The following is an 18,815-nucleotide window of genomic DNA, read 5'->3' as shown; positions in this document are numbered from 1 at the left end:
TTCTGGTTGTATGTGACTAAGATACCTGAAGAGATCTTCTTTCTAGTTGTGTTTATCATGAACACATTCAAATAACATCAAGCATGACTGCTTCCGAATGCCATTCTACGTGCACGGCAGTAATTGCAGGTGTGTTTTCATCATCATGTAAGTTCGACAACTTGGGACTGCTTTGTATGGTTCTCGTACACGGGGACCAAAGCACAGAGCAGCTTCTTTCTTCGGCATTAATGAGTATACCCCTTAAGGTTTTGCTATACTTGACGGTTGTCCATGATTCTCCCATAAGATGAATGGAGACATTGATGTGTTTTTTTTCTGTCTCTTTGTGGTTTCACTGGCTGACAGGGTCTCTCAGGCCTCACATACCCATGTTTCTCTCTCCAGATATTTGTACTTAATATTTTCTGATGACGATCTACTTCCACTGGAACACTGGATCTTCAATACCGAGGCACATCTTCTCCCTGTACTCTCTAGGAATATAAAGAAAGTTGAAGTCAATGAGAAATAAAAAGACATTTTATATTTTACTCTCCTCCATTCCCTTCACTGCATACCTTAATAATTCCTTTTCTGGTGATCAGGCATATGATGAATTTTTATTAATAGGTCTGTGATTATTCTAAGTTTTAAAATTGTTTTGCAGTCTTTTATGTTTATTATCATAGGCATAGATGGACCTAAATTCCTTATTGTAGCCTTTATTATTCATTCAGTGAATCACGTGGTTTTTTGTTTGTTTGTTTTAAGTAATCTTTTATCTCTGGAGTTCAGGAAGGTGTAGTATCATTTTTATTAAACTAAATAGAATGGTATACCAATGACCTCTTAATTACAATTTTGATTTGACTGCAAAACTTTTTCCTCCTCTATGAGGAGATGGTGTCTGCTTTAAGCTGTAATGTTTTGCCATGTTGCAAAAAGCCATAATAATAAATTAAATAATAAAAAAGCTTTTTCCTTTTCAATTTCGTGTTAATCTGGTTTGTCTATCCACCAGAGACAGATCTTATAACTGTGACAAGCCTCCTTATGCAGGTCTATCATTATTTGATAGAGTGTCTTCTAAAATACTTTACTCACATTTTAATTCAAATTAGAATGTCATCCCAGAAGGATCATCTCCTCTTGACCTCATTTCATTGGATCCATGGTATATTTTTGTTGGTCACTTATATTAGTGTTTCCTAATTTGGGAATTAGTTCTCAAGGTTTACTTTAAATGCCCTGTGTCATCTCTGGATCATGTACTGGTTAATTTCTTCCATTCTCTACCACACAGAGAAGTGAGCTTTCCAGTTTTTCAGAGCTCTGCTGTTAACCGAATTATATTTTTTGAAGGGAAATTGTATAACTTATAGTGTGTTAGCTTTTGCTTTTATCTGAATATATGAAGAAATTGGGGCTCTCTCTGAAGAGAGGGTGAGTATTTCATATGGTTTTTTGTTTGCATTTCATCTTTAATTCTTTTTTCTCAAAAAAAAGAAACCATTACATTTCGTTCAGGTTTTTCAGATTTGAAAAGAGCCCTTTCTCAAATGTAGTAAATTATTTCATTTCAGTTTATGAAAGCAGGATTTAACTCTGAAAGAATTTTTGCCAGTGTATCTATTCATGGTCAATTGAGAAAAATCTAATAAACTTTTAGGTCAAATTAGGATGTAGTGTATTTTGTCTGGTTAAATTCAACATAGCGATTTCCACTTAGAAGTAATATATAGGAATGGACACTCCCAATCCCCTACAATCCTATAGCAGCTCAAAATAATTATGATTACATGACTCTTCAAAGCCTTTTTTGAGATATGAATGGTTTTCCCAAAAATAGATCTGGTGACACCTTGTGTTTTCTTACCATATTTGTTCATATTTTATATATATTCCCATGAAAGGGCTAATATGATGATGCATATACTGAGGTACAAAGATTGTGACCACCTGCATTTTCAACTACAGTGGTCAAATAGATGAGTGCAACCCCATGGATTAGGCTGAAGCATGTGAAACTGAGGCATTTCTAGTTTAAAGATTGTTCAGTATCAGCAATTTCATGTGATTCAACCTAATATTTTTTAAGACAGTTATTTTCTTAGATCTCAATAGACTTAGTCCACCTTGTGTGACCTGCCCTTTTTTTCAATATTATTCATTCAAACAATAAATCAATAAAATTAGTAAGTGAAAAAAAGATCCCTTAGTACGTCATGATTGCTATTCCCAGGACTTAAAGGCAAAATATAGAAGATTCTTGTTAAAATTGGGCCCTATGTATTTAGATTATAATTTTCACATGAATGTCCTTGGACTAGCAATTTAAATTAATTTATTTTCTTTGCTTTTCAATCTGATTTGAAGGAGCACAAGCTGATAGGTATTTCTGCAGCAGATAGGATATTAAAATCAAGTTGTATGTACGCACTGCACTATGACGTACCTTTTGTATTCTGGAATAAATAGGCAAGAAGATTGTACTGCGTGTTGCTCGGCCGGTGGCAAGAACAAAGGTATTTCAATTCTAGAACTTGGATATTTTAACAAAACCCAGAACACCAAAAATATAAACAAGATAAGAGATTAATATTATGGTGATGTAATTTAATTAAAGTTATATTTTGCACTAATTATTTTAAACAACTGAAGTCCTTAGGTAAATGCTGTCTTTCATTCATTTTCAGCAAAAACTGTGCAATTAAGTTTACATATGTTTTCACATCCCAAAAGGTGAATAATTAAAACAGCACTTAATTTTGTGTTTCTGCATTTGTTTGGGATACGTCGTGCAATTAATATTACACATATAAGTTGTGTGGCAGTTTACAGAACTCAGTGATGTTTGTCATGATGCCTTCATATGTACTACCAGTTCTTTCCATTGATTGTTTTTGATTTGTACTTAAATCCATTCTGTCATTTCCAACTTTATATAAATCTCTAATGTTATGGGAAATGATAGATCGACACATAATTTTTAAAAATTATATTTGTAAAATTTCTCTATTGTAAATAAAGCCTTTTAATATATCTCGTCATTTGTTTTTTGGGTTTTCTCTCCTTTTAAGGAAGCTTCTGAATATGTTGGGATGACTGTGTACAGTTGCAAATGGAAATATTAGATCCTAACAGTGATTCCGTACCACACCCGGAGAATTGTGATGAGGAAATATTTCCCATTAAAAACTTTAAATTGTAAATAATGTTGCATAACCATCTTATTTAATCAAACAGTTTTATTAAGAATCTAACATATGGTGAACACCAGGGCAGGTAGGGTAGAGGCAGGGAGCTGGCGTTAGAAATAACATAAAGAGTATGGTCCTTGCTCTTAAGTTTACAGTCCAATTGAGGAGATCAAACTCCCCCACCACCACCACTGCTGAAAGAAAACAAAACAAAACAGATTCTACCTTATATTCATAGGCTTTGCTACAGCTATTTGCAAATGTCTTAAAAGCAGTACATTTTTAAAAAATATTAAGTACCAGTATTACATAACATGCTGTTGTTTTAAATAAATAATCATAAGAATGGGTAATTTTTTTATTGCTACCTATAGTAGTTTTAGGGAAATACAGAGTAAATTAGTATTTATGACTGGAATCAACCCTCAACCAACAGATTTTTTTTTACTCCATTTATATCATTAAGGTACCACGTGTGGCCTTGTGTAAAATGCACACCAAAAAAGTTAAGTCATGATTTCTTTAATACTGAGTTTTTTCCAGTGTTTCTGTTTGAATAGCCTACTATTGTTTTCTGTAACTTAATCTCACAGTCCCTATATCATATAAAAAAACTATTTCAATAGCATGAAGCAAAGAAATTGGGTTTTCACTTAACGTAGAGTTAGTCAAATGGGAACCTTCTGAATTCAATTATTTGTAACACAAATGACGTTGGTTGTGTTTACTCTGTTGATGACAGGATTATTTAAAAAGATTCTAAGCATGATTTTTATTCATACTAATTATCAACCATCCACACAGTGATGGCAACTTGGCAATCAATACATCTAATTTCTGATATTTATATGTAGACAGTTGCATAACGTTTTAGGAAAACAACATAGATCTTTTTTAATTTAAGCACAGAGTTCATTATCTAATTGACCTTCTAGCTCCTTAGGTTGGGGCTGAGGGGAAATCTTATTTCATCTTTTTAACTGATTTAATGACCCAAAGACTGATCTCTGTTTTTTCCTGGCTCATTCCGTCTACATTGGCCAACACGTGAGTCATAATCTTTACAAAATATTTGCCAGGCATCAGATATGCATATAAACTATTAGAACTACATAGGAGTCTAGACAGCATTTAGTCCAACTCTCTTATTTTAAATATGAGGAAACTGGGAAATTTTCCCAAGGTCAGGAACTCTTTTCTGTCCTGGCTCTGTGCTACCAGGCACAGGGATTTGGTAAGATTTATGCTCATAAGAAGGAACAATATATGAGAGCATATGTTATATCCAACCAGCCACTCCAACATAAAGGTGTCAACTCAGAGTTCACCCTTGGAAATTGGTCTAAGGCTGTATTTCTCAAGGTGTGGGCTACAGTTCACCTGTATCAGAACCTCTTGTAGGTCTTGTTAAAATGCAGATTCCAGAGCATTACCCTAAATTGAGCAAATCAAAATTGGGGGGTGGCCTGGAATATCCATGTTTAATGAGCTCTTTCTGTTATTCCTAAGCATACTAAAGTCGAGAGGTGGAAGTCCTGAGATAGCAGAAGAAATCGTGAATTAATTAGCAAGTCATGACAAGCATATGTACCTTTTTCTGAATTTTTATTTCTACTTCAAGGTTTAAGCACAACAACAACTTGAAACATAATTTGGATCATTTTGGAAAACGTAGATTCATCCTTTCACAAAAGCATTTCTGAACACTAAGCCGTACACCTAAATCTTTAAGAAACAGATTTACATTGGATTTTTAAACAACTCTTTTCTTATTGAGGTAATCTTAAAAGTATTAACTTCAATCACTCCTTTGTTTCATTTGCTTTCTTCTCCCAAAAGCTGCTTTTAAAGTCGGTTCTTAAATTGTTTCTTCTTGTTGAATTTTAACATGACTGTCACTTGCACAGACTACACAGAATTCCTAGTTTGGCCACGTGCCATGTAAATATATAAGATGTTCTTGCAAAGGACCTTCATTTCCACCCACACCCACCTACGCTCCCCCCCCCCGCCGCGTTTTTACATTCATTGCGATGCTAATCGCCAAAGATTTTTTGACTTATGATCACTTTGAATCTCCTTAAGACATGCCGTTACTTACTAATAAATTAATGTAATTTTGTGTTACAGATCCATTTGATTCCCCAGCGAATGCAAATTACCATGAAATCTTAGAGAACAGTCATAGATGCATAGCAACTTTTCCGCATCCTGGGATATTTTGGCCTTAGGCTATGAACACATATTAATTCATAATTCTGCAAAAAGGGCCATAAAATGTACTGATTTTCAAATAGCATTTTCCAGAAAATGACTAACACCTGAGAGCTCTTTGTTTTGTTTGTCTTATTTTGTTCTGTTTTTTAACTCTTTCAGGAGAAATAAGTGATGATTCTCATTCACAGAATCTTTAAGAACTTTGTTCCTGACTTTCAATTTTTATAGTTGTTGGTGGAAAGTAGAAACACATAGCTTTGAATCACTGCTTAGCACCAGGATGGGAGGTCACCATAGCAACTTCTTAAGGCAAGCACAGTGCTATTGGTCCCATTTCATGGACGTGGCAGCTTTGGCTTCTTGGGACCCAAGGCCTCTATTTTGGTAAGTGACAGAAGAGAAGCAGACTAAGTCTCTTCCTTCTTTGTGCAAAACCTCATCACCACCCTGCTAGTCAATACAATACTTTAACCTCACTAGTTAAATAAATCCTAAGTAAATTTCACTGCTATTCACACTGCTATCTGCTATTTCCAGATTTATAACTTTGTGACTTAATGTAGTCTTAGCGAGGAGCTGCAAAATTTTATATGTTTTAAATGCCACCATTAAAATAAAATCCCTCTAGTCTTTTTTCTCTATATGATGCAGTAGAGAAGGGGTAGAAAGTAGGTACAGTTGGGCCAATGGGAAGCAGACTTCACTGAGAAGACAACTGAGTTCCAAACGTGGCTCTATTATTAACTTCCTGCATGATTTGGAACAAGCCCTTGAAGTCCTTACGTCTCAGTTTCCTTATCTGTAAAATGAGAGGAGTGGTCAGCCCAGGTGGAGCAGCTAGGCTATCCCTTCAGTGTTGTCTGTTGTGGATGCTGGAGCAGGAAACAGCAGTACACAAGCCAGCAATGTTCCATCCATGGACTAGAGGCCACCACGCCCAGATTACAAGACATCAAAACCTTCATTTTCTCATCTGTAAAATGGGAATAATAACACCTACATCGTGAGGACTAAAATAGCTAATATATGTACATGTTCTTAGCTCTGTACCTGGCAGGATTATGCCTTCAATCCCTGAATCCCAGCTCCTATTTCTAGCTCTGTAAGAAAGAGCTAGAAAGAATCATCTCTCTACCTTGGGAAGCCTCCAGCTTGTTTTGTTATGAGAACACATTTGCTGTTATCTTGCTTGCCATTTCCAAATACCCTAGGCTTTTTTGGGTACTGTCCTTCAATCAGACTGCTTCAAACACATATTATTGCTCATCTTCCAAGGTCAGAGTTTAGCTCTTATTTTCTGACATGAGAACAGAAATATCCAGTTCTTTCTTCACACTAGTATGGTGCAGTAATTGAAGACTTTTCCACATATTTTTTTATTGAAGAACAAGAGGTTTTCTTTTAACATTTGTAGAAGAAAAGAAATAGAGTTCAACCCACCTGATTGCTGCTCTGGTAAGAGCATTATTATCAGTTGTGTCACTGGTATATTCAAATAATCCCATGAAAATAAAACCATGACTGCAAGTTAAGAACTGCTTTTAAAATTGAAGTATAGTTTTGTTTTCATCCCAGAGTAGCTTTGGAAACCAACAAATTCAATGTTATGAACTAGGAAAGATTGATGAAATAACTTCTGAGGGAGCCAGTATTGCTTCCAAAATCAGCTTACATGTTTGAAAAGCACTTACAGTGACTTAAAATAATCATATCCAAAGAAGAATGCATAAAGTGGTTTTGATTGAGAGTCCCCTCACCTGTCCCCATCCTCCAAAACAAACAAACAAACCCTTTGTTTCCACAGCAGTGGAGACACGCATTAGGTGAGAGTGACACTTGCCTTTTCTTCTGGTACTTCCCACCCCCTACCCCGCCCCCACTCCCGCCCCCAGTGACAGAAGACTGTTCACTCCTGAAGAGGGGCTTGCAGTTCTGCCCCAGATTCTGCCTGACAAAGTCACACAGTTCCCCTCCCTCCCGCAGCCACACCCTTGCTGACTTTCACTTTTCTGGACTCTACCTGAAATAGCCCTCCCTGTCTGTCTGCTACTCTTCTTGAAAAATGTCCACTCTTCCTTCAAGTCTCAGTTTACATGTTTGTGACCTGTCTGCCTCTCTCTTCCCCCAATTTGTTCTTGCTTCTTCTGACTCTCCAAAGGACTTTATGCAAACTCCTATTCACATGCATCACACTCCGGTGTCATTATTTGTTTACTCATTCATTCATTCCACAAATGTTTATTAAGCACCCAGAGTATATCAGACACTGTCCTAGGTCCTAGGGATTGAGCAGAGAGCAAGTTGCACTTGCTTCTTATCTGCACAGAGCTAAAGACTAGAAAAAGGGCAAATATGCAAAAATACATAAAATTTTAAAAGGAAGGTGCCATGGCTTATTAATTAATATAAATATAAGACAATATGGCATCTGGCATATATTTGTTTTCAGTCTGGTTGCACCCATCCTGCACTGGGAGGCACTCAGAGAGCATTTGGTAAAGAGTGAACAAGGTGTTAAGAGTGAAGAAAAAGTCTCAAACTTTTCTTCAAAAAAATATAAACAGAATTTTCATCTTAAGTTTGACTGCAACAGAATACAGCCTCTGCTAGGCCCTACTAACTCAAAGTGGTACTTCTGTCTGCAAAACTGAATGCAGATTCTATCTTTAGTGGGTAATCTAGTGTTTACCTTAACTGTGAGATACCTAATTATAAGCTGTCATTAGAAAATTTTATTCACTGTACTTGCAAAAGCAAACTCACCAAAAATAGGACAATTTTCTTATCTTTTAGTATATTCAAAATATATCAGTTGTCTCAGGGAAAACCCACAGGAGTCCAAGCTGTATTCCTGTATTTTAACTGCTTCTGGACTACACACCGCTGGTAAGGTCAACAGACACACCAGAGACTCTCTTGCCATTAGGGTTAGGCTTGTTTTTTTATTTTGTTTTGGGGGGATGAGGGGTTCTTTGTTCATTTGAGCCATCATAGATAAAGGCTGCTCACACATCTGAGACTGGCTTCTTCTGGTCTATGAAACACACGAGGGGCACTGTCAGTGATGTAAAGGAGAAAGGACTCCTCTGTAGTTACTGCAGCCTTTTTGTAATCCTCTCTAGTAACAGAACCAAGGATTTTAGGACTCAAGCAAATCCATTAATAATTACCTTGTAATTTTCTACCTAATAAGTTCAGCTTCCTTTTCCCAAGCTGCCCTTTCTTCAACCATTCTAGTGGTGACAGAAATGACTGATTAGAATTTTCACTCTCATCCACCTTATCTTCTTGTCTCTAACTTCTAGTGGAAGTGCTAATATAAATGAGCAAATAACAGAGAGGGAGAAAAACAAGGGCTCTCAGAGAGATTAATCGGTCCCTGAAAATCTGAAAGTGACTTCTGTCATTATTACAAATCGATATACAGGATTTCTTTAAACACTAGATAAAAACCATATAATGTCAAAACCATGATTAAAAGGTAAATAAAAATATGAATTTTCACAAGATCTTGGATTTATTTTTCTGTTTAAAAAAAAAGGTATACAATAGATGGTTTTCTTCTTTCCCTCTCCTCATATAATGATGATTGCATTAGGGAGAAGTTTCAACATTTCCACATTGTGTATCTGGGCTTTTAACCTCTCCCAAAGATCAGATAAAGGCTGCCAAACCAAAAAGCATTCTTGGCTCCTGTGCGCAGCTCATTCTTTAAATAGGAGATTCAGCATGTCCGAGCAAGAGCAAAGGCTTCTCCAGGGTCTTTATCTATTGATTAAAACTGTACAGGCTATTCTGCTTAAAATGAGTCTTGAATACTCTCTAAAATAAATGTTTTATTCTATTTTGGAGTAAAAGGTGTAAAGGGAAAAAGGAGACATACATATACCCCCCGACCCTGCAAAATTATGCTATATTACATTTTTTTTGCCCATGATATTTCTATAAAAGCTAGAAGCAAGAAAAAAAAATCTATTTGGAAATGAGATTGTAGTTTATCTCCTGAGAGGAAAATTCAAGACCAAGTGCCAATTACTACTCCACTGGGCAGAGGTTACTTGGCAGCTCCCCAATACATATTAGGAACTGCCCTGAGACCTTTATTTAAACTATCGATATGCCCCACGTCTCAAAGGAAGTAGGAGAAACCTTTTTTCTGTGATTCTAATGGTTATGATACCAAGATTCCTAGATTCTCAGGAGGAGGCATCACACTGTGAACAGATTTGTCTAAATTGAGAATTCCTCCAGTTTCTTTTTTGGTCATTAGCTTTGTAATTATTACAAGTGGTATATCAGCCAGGGAAACAGAAACCACTCCGTCTCAGAAAGAAGAAATTTAACACAAACAATTAGTTACATCGGTGATAGAAGAGCTGAGACGCCAAACAGTGGATGGTGAATTCTGATGGAAATTCAGCAATTAGCAACTGCAGTATGCCACTCTCTGGGGCAGAAGCGGGAGAGACACAAGGTGGAGGTGATGTTACCAGAGAGCAGAAGTGATCAGAGCATGAGCTAGATCAGCAGTGGAGGACTCACGGCAGAAACTGAGACCACAGAGGGAAGGAATAGTCCAAGAGGAGCTAGAATCATGAAGGTGATACAGCAACTGCTAGAGACACCACTAGAAGCACAATGAATATGAGAAATACACTGACTGGCTTCTTCCCTTCCCCTACCTTACAGTCTTTTACCAATGCTTCCATTGGTCAAGACTACCAGGAAAACAGAGCAAAGAAGTCTGGGAAATGTAGTTCCCTGAGATGCAGAGCCAAGCTGAAGAAGTTCAGGGAATAGATATGAGAGCAAATAGGTAAATGTCACAAAAGTAGCTATAGCTAGACTCACCATTTGGAACCTCTGCTTAGCTTGAGAGGTCTTCATCGAAAAAACAAGCCTCAAGGCTACCAGCTGCTAGAAACTAGCAGATTGAGAACCTTGGTTGCAAGGATCCATGCGTCCTCCCTGAGCTGCAGAGCAAAAATGTTGAACATAGTTTTGAGTCTTCATATCTCCGTGATGAACTTGCTGGTGAGAAGCCACATTTGCCCATCCGTGAAAGATCCAAAAAGTTTAACAAATGCTTTCAGTCAAAGAATAGACTTCAGAGAAGGAAATCAATGAGTCCATGAAGCGCTTGTTCTCAGAGAATAGGACAGATAAGCCTAAAATAAAACCTAAAGAAGGTATGGCCATCAAAATGATCGTTTTAGATGTCAGTGATTAACCTTTGGTCACCCTGCTTTGGATCACAATTGATCTTAACTCCAAATTTTCACGTGACTGGTAGTAGCACTTTTCTAAGTCTTTATCTGCCAACCCAAATACATCAGCCTAGTTTTATACCCCACTTAGTGGAACATAAAAATGATGAAAGCTAAATGGTCTTACGAGAGAGAGCTTAGATTTTTTAAAAAAAAAACCACTGACTCTATTAGTTTAATAATACTCATCAGCATAGAATCCTGATTTTTTTTAAAAATTAATGACATTTTGGAGTAGTTTTCTCTGCATTGTTCACTGGGTTTAGATAGTAATGCCTACCCTTCTAAGCCCAGTTCAAATGTCACCCATGAACCTCTCCCAGTCTTCCTCCTTTTTGCTGTGTTAGCATCTTGGATAAGCCTAAATGGGTGTACTTATTACATTATATTGCAATTATTTGTTGCCAGTCTCTCTCTCTCTGCTAGTGATTTAGACCAAGACAACCTATCAAAAGCAATTTAACTTCATAAATTGGACAAATATAAGGCCGGTCAGCACTATAGTTTGGTCCAAAATTAATATCCTCAGTCACTGTTGCCAAGTTTGATCACTTTGTTATAGAATAGTGTTGTTCTACAACAATTTGTGGGTCCAGAATTTAAGCATTTTTATCAGTTATTTCAAAATTGGGAGCAGAGATTTTCTCATTTTGCTAAATTATTTTTTTCAGCTAGTTTTTGCTACTCTATGTTATTTGTAAAAGTTGAAACAACCAAAATACCTAATTTGGGAGGTTGGTTGAAACAAATGTCTAGTACTAGGTGACAAATTGGAACAACTTTGAAGTCCAAAATTGATTGCTAGAAAACAATATTTAAGATATATTTTCCTTTTTATAGAAAATATTATAATGATGCCTATTCATCTTTGACCCTAGCTCATAGTATATAATAAGCATCTAGTAAATGAGTATGTGCTATAGACTGAATGTTTGTGTCCTCCAAATTCATATGTTGAAACCTAATTCCCAATGTGATGGTATTTGGAGGTAGAGCTTTGGGAGGTGATTAGGTCATAAGGGTGGAGCCCTCATGAATAGGGTCAGTGTCCTTATAAGAAGAGATCCCAGACCCCAGAGAGCTTCCTCATCCCTTCCACCAAGGGAGGACACAGCAATAAGACAGTCATCTGTGAACCAGGAAGAGGGCCCTCATAAGACATCCAATCTGCAGCATCTTGATCTTGGACTTTCCAGCCTCCAGAACTCTCAGAAACAAATGTTTGTTGTTTATAAGCCACTCAGTCTATGGTATTCTGTTATAGCAGCCCAAATGGACTAACAGTGTAAATGTAATTTTGTTTTTTCTCCTTCTGAGTTCAATCCATATCGATAGGTGGCACCCACTCTTTCAGGCATTCAACAAATGTATATATTGAGAGATCTTTCTTTGTCAAAGATTTTGCATGAGTCCATTAGTTCATATTTGATTCTACTGATCTGAGATGCTATTTTTCAAAATGGGAAATAAACATTGTTTCTCTCAGTGTATTTCTCCAATTCCCAGCTCCCCCCATTCCCTACTCCTTCTCCCCAAATGTTAAGCAGAAGTCCATAAACCATATGCTGGAACAAAGTTATCCCTCTCATAAGTTATTTTCCGCCCCACTGTAAGAATTTCATTTAGACAGCACTCCTGAGGGCTCTCCATGTCAGAGCTGTATATTAACCACTACAGGCAAGGAGAGAAAAAAAAGAATTAGCAAGCTCATAAATTGTTCTTGAGTGGTTATCTGCTTCCACAATTACGCAGGACAGTGTGATTGCAACAGGCATTCTTTTTAACTGATCCTGTCAACGTGTGGACTGGTGTCATTTCCAGTGTATAATGCAGAAGATGTGAAATCTAATTTGGTATATTAATGAACATTAGTGGTCTATAATCAGTTTATAACAAGAAATCAGTTTAAAAAACAAGCAATTGACTTGCTTAAAATGTAATTAATAAAATCACTAATTCAGGTCAGAATCAAATTGTTTTCGGCAGGACCTTTTCGGAGTTACAGTAAGGTGCAAGCCCGTCAGAGTACTACGGAGAAGTGGTTTTCTCACACAATGAAAAGGACTCCACGTACAGTAGACTCCGCAGAGTACATGTCCCACAAAGATTGGTGAGTGGGTGTGCTGTGATTTTTTAAAAAGATTTATTAGAATGAAATAAGAATAAAGAGGCAGTTTGGATTATAAAAATGTAAAGGTCATATTTTAAAGCAATTTCCATAAAAGAAAGTATTTGCTGCAACATCAACCAAAAGTTTTAGTGCTGAATTTTTAAATGGCCAATGCAAATAATAATAATAGCAACAATAATATCAACATTCTCATATTTGGCTTTTTATGACATATCTTTTCATACATTATTTCATTTATTCATTCTAATAGAGAAAATGTCACAGACATATGTGTATGTGTGTAGTGTGTGTACCTGCTTCAATATAAACAGCAAATTTGGGCACATTTCTAGAGTGCACACCAAAGAACATAAACACAAGAAGCTTCTGGCATGGTGTCAGATGAGGGATTGTTGACCTAGAAGTCTATGAATGGGGCCTGTGAGTGTACAGGGTTCCTCACTGTCCGAAAAGCCTTCCGTAAGCCGAAATGGAAGAAGCAGTTACCTTAGGACACATCTTGCTAACGGATGCACAAAATAAATTGAGAGAGAGCCCAGATGCTCACAGACACAGTTCAAAGCTATGGTGCCTGGATGCTGAGATGCTGAGCGTAGTTCCTGGGGAAGGAGCTTGGTGGTGACATCGTCGCTGCTCAAGGTGTGAGCTGCCTCTATGACGGCTCACTGCAAGACACATGCTGAACACTATTTTCACTTTTTGCCTTTTTTGTAAAATCGAAAATCCTCCTTGGATGTCTTTTGGTGAGCGAAAACAAGTACTAATGTCGGTCTTTGGTAAAGTGGCATAAAGTGAACTTTCGAAAAGTGAACTTTCAAAAATCAGGGTATACCTCTATGTGCATTTTTCAGGAAGGAGGATCTAAAACTTTAACCTGACTCCCAAAGTGGGAGGAAGAGAGTCTGAGAAAGATTGGAAACCACTGTTGTAGCTAGATGCTACAGTTAGCAAGTTAAAAACTGTAGCTCAGTTAACCTAGGAGTTCTCCAAATGTAGGTTCATTGCACCATTTAGATCTAGAGAATTCTGCTAAAATTGCTCATTTTTCTCCTGTGATCCCAGTTAACATGGTGAAGAAGTTGAGCCTCTTTTTTATTCATTTGGCAGATTTTATTAGAATACAAAGGAAGAGATGCACATGTGAAAAAGATGTTGCTACTGTGTGTGGCACCCTGTGTATTTTCTGCTAGGCCAGGCAATCTGGGGCGGGAGGCAGACTGCGTCCTGGTGAGCTATACACTTTGGGAAGCCAAGCAGATTCTCTCAAGTCGCCAGGATGCTGGTTTTAAAAACTGTTTTATTTATTTGTTAGGTCATCAAAAAGTGACAATCTCAATCCTGAGACACACTTCTGTTACAAAGCAACTCATGAACAGAAAATGTATATCCATTGGGAGCAAAACTAAATCACCCAGAATCACCCAGAATTAACTGAAACATTGCCACTCTCGTTCCAACTACTGAGGTTAGCCGCAGATATCAGCTTCTCGCAATGGGAAATCATACAGAGGTGATTTATTTTCATTAAGTCTGTTTTCTAAATGCTGTTCCTGAGAACATGTATCGGTTGCCTGTATGTCATCAGCCAGGACCTGATTTGTGCTTGTGTTCTGATTTTCCTCATCATAATATTTCCCCCAATACTCTGTTTTACAGTTATATGTGCAATCGATCCCTATATAGGAATTTATGTTGAAATAGATACCACAAGCTAGGAAATGCTAAATTAATTCCATTACTCTCTTTTGTGGGGAAGAAAATGCTTGTTGTTGACCAAATACCAGCCTAACTGGCAGCTCTCTGACTGGGTTAATATGTTCCAGAATGGTGTTCCTAGTAGTTGGAGTGTTCATTAAAACATTAATTCTGAGTCTATCCTAGAAACACTAACACAGTGAGCCAGTAAGTATGAGAATAAATACGCATGTTCCCTTTCACCAAGAATCCAAACCACGTGTAACCTTCTATTACCAAGCCATTGAGATTAGGAAGAAAATTGTCCTTAATGCCAACATAAACAAGGTCAGCTAGTAACAGGAATTAAAACAAGAAAAACAAAACAGAAACCAGAACCACAAGCATAACAAGTAAAAGGACGGGGTAAATGGAGTTCAGGGGAGAATCTGTTCTGAGGAAACAGATTATGAAATGAGCAGTGAAATGTCTGCATCCTTCAAGCCAGTGGACCCCAACTGACCCAATTCTGCCCTCACATTATAGAGTTCTTCACAGTGTCTCCATCCCCAGACCCTAATTAAAAACAAAAATGACAAAACCACTGCAGCAACATAACCCTCTGGGGCTCAGCTGCCTTTCTGCCCGGAGAGCAACCACGCAGGTAATAACCTGGTGCCACTGCTCCACTGGCTTCTCCTCGCATCCTCTCAGGCTCTGTGCTGCCCTGGTACCTCCAGCTCATGCCTTACAAGCCCCAGCTCTTTCTATCCATCATTTCCTAGAGAGCAAATCCTTCTAGCAAGGCTGGGAGCCAATTCTGGATTTGACAGGTGTCTGACTTGGAGAGATCTCAAGCTTGTGTCTTGAGCGCTCAGCATGGGCCCAACAGCTTGTGTTGCTTTCAAGGAGGGCTCATTCAGGACCTTCCTGAGTACCACAGAGCTTGGTGCCCTGTGACCTGGCGCGTGCCACCTCATCCGAATGCCAGCACACCTGTCAACCAGGAAAAACAAGGCAAGGCCCTGTGTTCACGGACGTTAACTCTGGTATCCCTGCTGTGAGGGAGCAGCCGACTGATGGGGAAATCTAATTAACAGGCATCTCTTGAGCAGCTGCTGATGTGCTCTCCACCTGGACAGGCCGTGGGTTCTGAGATGGGAGAGCAAGACGACCGGCTTTAGAGTCTGAATCCAGCTCTGTCTCTTGCTAGATCCAGGCTAGGGTGACCTTTCATTAAATTGATTCCTCAGCTATTGATTCAGTGCCTGCCACCTGCCAGTCATGATTCCAGGTGCTTCAGAGACAGCAGTGGACAAACAGTCCACTTATATTCTAGCAGAAGACAATAAATGTCATAAATAAGGAAATTATATCAATGTTAGAAGATGAGAAGTACAGGAAAATATAGAAGTGGGACAAGGTGAGACAATCACAAGAGCCGGGGATGGTACCTGCTGTACACGTTGCAGTAGGAAGATCAGGTGGTCAGGGTGGAGCACCATGGAGAATGGGAGATTGGCAGAAAGGCATGAAGGATAGGAAGAATTAGGCAGGGAGTTATTTGGGTCATCCAGGGGAAGAGTGTGCCGGGCAGAGAGACCGGCTAGAGCAAAGGATTTAAGACACGATGGGGCATGGAGGTCAAGGAACAGCGAGGAGACGGCAGGAGTGGAGTGGGTGAGGGCATGAGTGAGAGGAGAGGATGCAGGGGCGGGGGGAGGGGGCCGTGGGGACCACTGTCAGGAACAAGCCCCCCGTCTCGGCTCTCGGCTCCCCCTGGGTACCATGGATATAAGATGCCTTCTGCGAGGGGCTGTGAGAACATGATAATAGGCGTGAAAGGCTCTGCGGAGCACAAAGTAGAGCCTCCATAAAGATCAGAAAAATTGGGCTTCCCTGGTGGCGCAGTGGTTGAGAGTCCGCCTGCCGATGCAGGGGACACGGGTTCGTGCCCCAGTCCGGGAGGATCCCACATGCCGCGGAAGCCATGGCCGCTGAGCCTGCGCGTCCGGAGCCTGTGCTCCACAACGGGAGAAGCCACAACAGTGAGAGGCCCGCGTACCGGAAAAAAAAAAAAAAAGATCAGAAAAATTTCCCTCCACCTCTTTAACCTCAGATGGCATAACTAGTGCAAATGAGCCCAAAATCAGGGCTGGGAAATGGAAGCTGTGTCCCACGACAGAGTAGCAGAGGGCAAACATTTTAAAGCAAGGTGTCTTTTTTACAACAAATTTGAGCCTTTTCACCCACCTCCATACCCACTCCCCAGCCAGCAGTCCAAGCTCTTGGCCACCAAAGCCCCCGCTGGAGACCCAGGGTCGAGGGAGAGAGTCAGAGATGCAGGAACGTTTTTGTTTTACATCTTTATTGGAGTATAATTGCTTTACAATGGTGTGTTAGTTTCTGCTGTACAGCAAAGTGAATTAGCTATAGGTATACATATATCCTCATATCCCCTCCCTCTTGCGTCTCCCTCCCTCCCACCCTCCCTGTCCCACCCCTCTAGGTGGTCACAAAGCACTGAGCTGATCTCCCTGTGCTATGTGGCTGCTTCCCACTAGCTATCTATTTTACATTTGGTACTGTATATATGTCCATGCCACTCTCTCACTTCATCCCAACTTCCCCTTCTCCCCGCTGTGTCCTCAAGTCTGTTCTCTAGGTCAGATGCAGGAACTTTTGTTCACAAGGGGGTCCCCTTCCCCAGCCTGATCTCCCGTCCTCCATCCCACTTCCATGCCTTTGGGGTCCTATCCTGCAGTACAGTGTCATGTGGACCTCCTTGCGGTGTGCCACTGGGTGCAACTAAGAGTCCCCCATTTCACTGAAGAGCAAAACATGTGTGGACCAGCAGGTTCTTGGGAAGGAGGGGGGCTGAAGAAGGGACAGCAAACAACTGGGGGGGCCTTTCCAGAAGAGAAATGCTTGGTGCCAGGGGGTCTGGAGGGCTGCTCCTCTCTGGTGCCTCCTGGGGGTGGGAGAAGCTAGTTGCCACTTCTCTGGCTGGGGTTTCACCTCCCTCTCTCATTGCCAGTAAGAGGTAGTAAAATGCTGACATGAAAAGAGAGCAATCCCCCCATTCCTACCTTGGAGGTGCAGGTGCTTGGATGGATGTCCACTACAGCCAGACTTCCCAAAACCAGACCATTTCTTGCAGCAAATACCTCTTTCCTTCACGCAGACCTCCCTTCCCAGGGACGAGGCCAACACAGTGAAGTGCTGTGGGTTCCTTGCCAGCAGGACCATAGGCTGTGGTTTCCTTTCTAGCCCTGACCTGACAGCCTGGAAGGAGGAGAGAAAATGACAAGTGACAAGAAGGGGCAGGAGCCCTCGTGGCCGCCCTAGGATCTGTCCCACTGGTGTGTGATTGAGTTCCAGGAATTGTTCACCCTAGTTGTCTGCCAGCAGCTATCTCATTCCTCTTCCTCTACCAAGAACGAGCTCTCCCTCCCTGTTCCACACGGGTCACAGCTAAAAGAGTTGGGTCTCAGGTCAGAGACACAATACCTGAATCCCAGCAAAAGCTCGCCCTTGTCTATGTTTACTAAGATGGGGCTTCAAAAAGAAAAATTAGGCAGGGACTCTGGCCTCAATGCTTTCTTAAATGAGCTGGGGAGAACAAAACTGGCACAAGAGACCAGGGTGAGCTTTGGAAGAAAGCATACAATTAATGTGTGATAAGCAGTGATCAAAAAGGAGGAGAGCCAGGAGACCTGGAAGATTCTATGGAAGACGAAGAATCTAAGAATAAGGCCAACAGGGCAACCAGACTGAGGATGGGATGTGAAGGACGAGTACAAAACAAATTGCATAAGCGGGGTGAGGCCAGGCTAAGTAGGATGTTGAAAGCAGGGGGAAAAGTTTAAAATTCTCCATTGAGAAATTCTCCATTAAGAAATGCGGGGTCACTGCAGGTTTCATGCATGAGGCTTATGCTGCTGAGGAAAGGGCAGCTGCACATCCCACGTGAAGCCCCCTCCAGACAGCACATCACACGCTCAGTTCATCACCAGGAACAAATGCTGCCCTTGTGCCGGTGAGTGGGCAGCCGCAGACAACGTTCTTCTTGAGTGGATCAGATCTCTGGGGAAGCTCCTCGACCCCGAGACTCTATTTCTGGCAGCCAAAGAAGGCTGCCAGGACATGGGAAGTTCTGCATGTGAAAATAATGTCAGCTGCCTCTGGAGGGGAGGCTGGAAGCAAAATCGCTCTGAAAACTTACAGATGGCAAGCACAGACTGCACTGCTTTGGCATCTTCCATTTTTGTGCTTTTATTCTGCATTTCCAGGTTCCGACCACAGTGGCCCGGGAAATATTTCATCACAGACAGAGCGCCGGGT

At 40.1% G+C, this 18,815-nt stretch overlaps 1 protein-coding gene across 2 annotated transcripts in view; it reads left to right on the top strand.

Moving 5' to 3' along the window:
* MAN1A1 (mannosidase alpha class 1A member 1) overlaps positions 1–3,007 on the top strand; it is a 172,871-nt gene extending 169,864 nt beyond the window's left edge. Inside the window, exon 12 of one of the 2 annotated variants that reach the window (XM_082668944.1) lies at positions 2,461–3,007. In XM_082668944.1, the coding sequence (XP_082525070.1) occupies positions 2,461–2,581 (121 nt within the window). In that variant the 3' untranslated portion in view covers positions 2,582–3,007. Of the gene's footprint in view, positions 1–387 lie in introns of both variants that reach the window. The other variant, XM_082668945.1, reaches the window with a different exon arrangement.
* The last annotated feature ends 15,808 nt before the right edge of the window (positions 3,008–18,815 follow it).

Source organism: Grampus griseus, assembly GCF_964374135.1.
Source record: "Grampus griseus genome assembly, chromosome: 13".
Lineage (NCBI taxonomy): Eukaryota > Metazoa > Chordata > Mammalia > Artiodactyla > Delphinidae > Grampus > Grampus griseus.
Note: the sequence above shows the minus strand (reverse complement) of the source record. Positions and strands in the feature narration are given on the sequence as shown.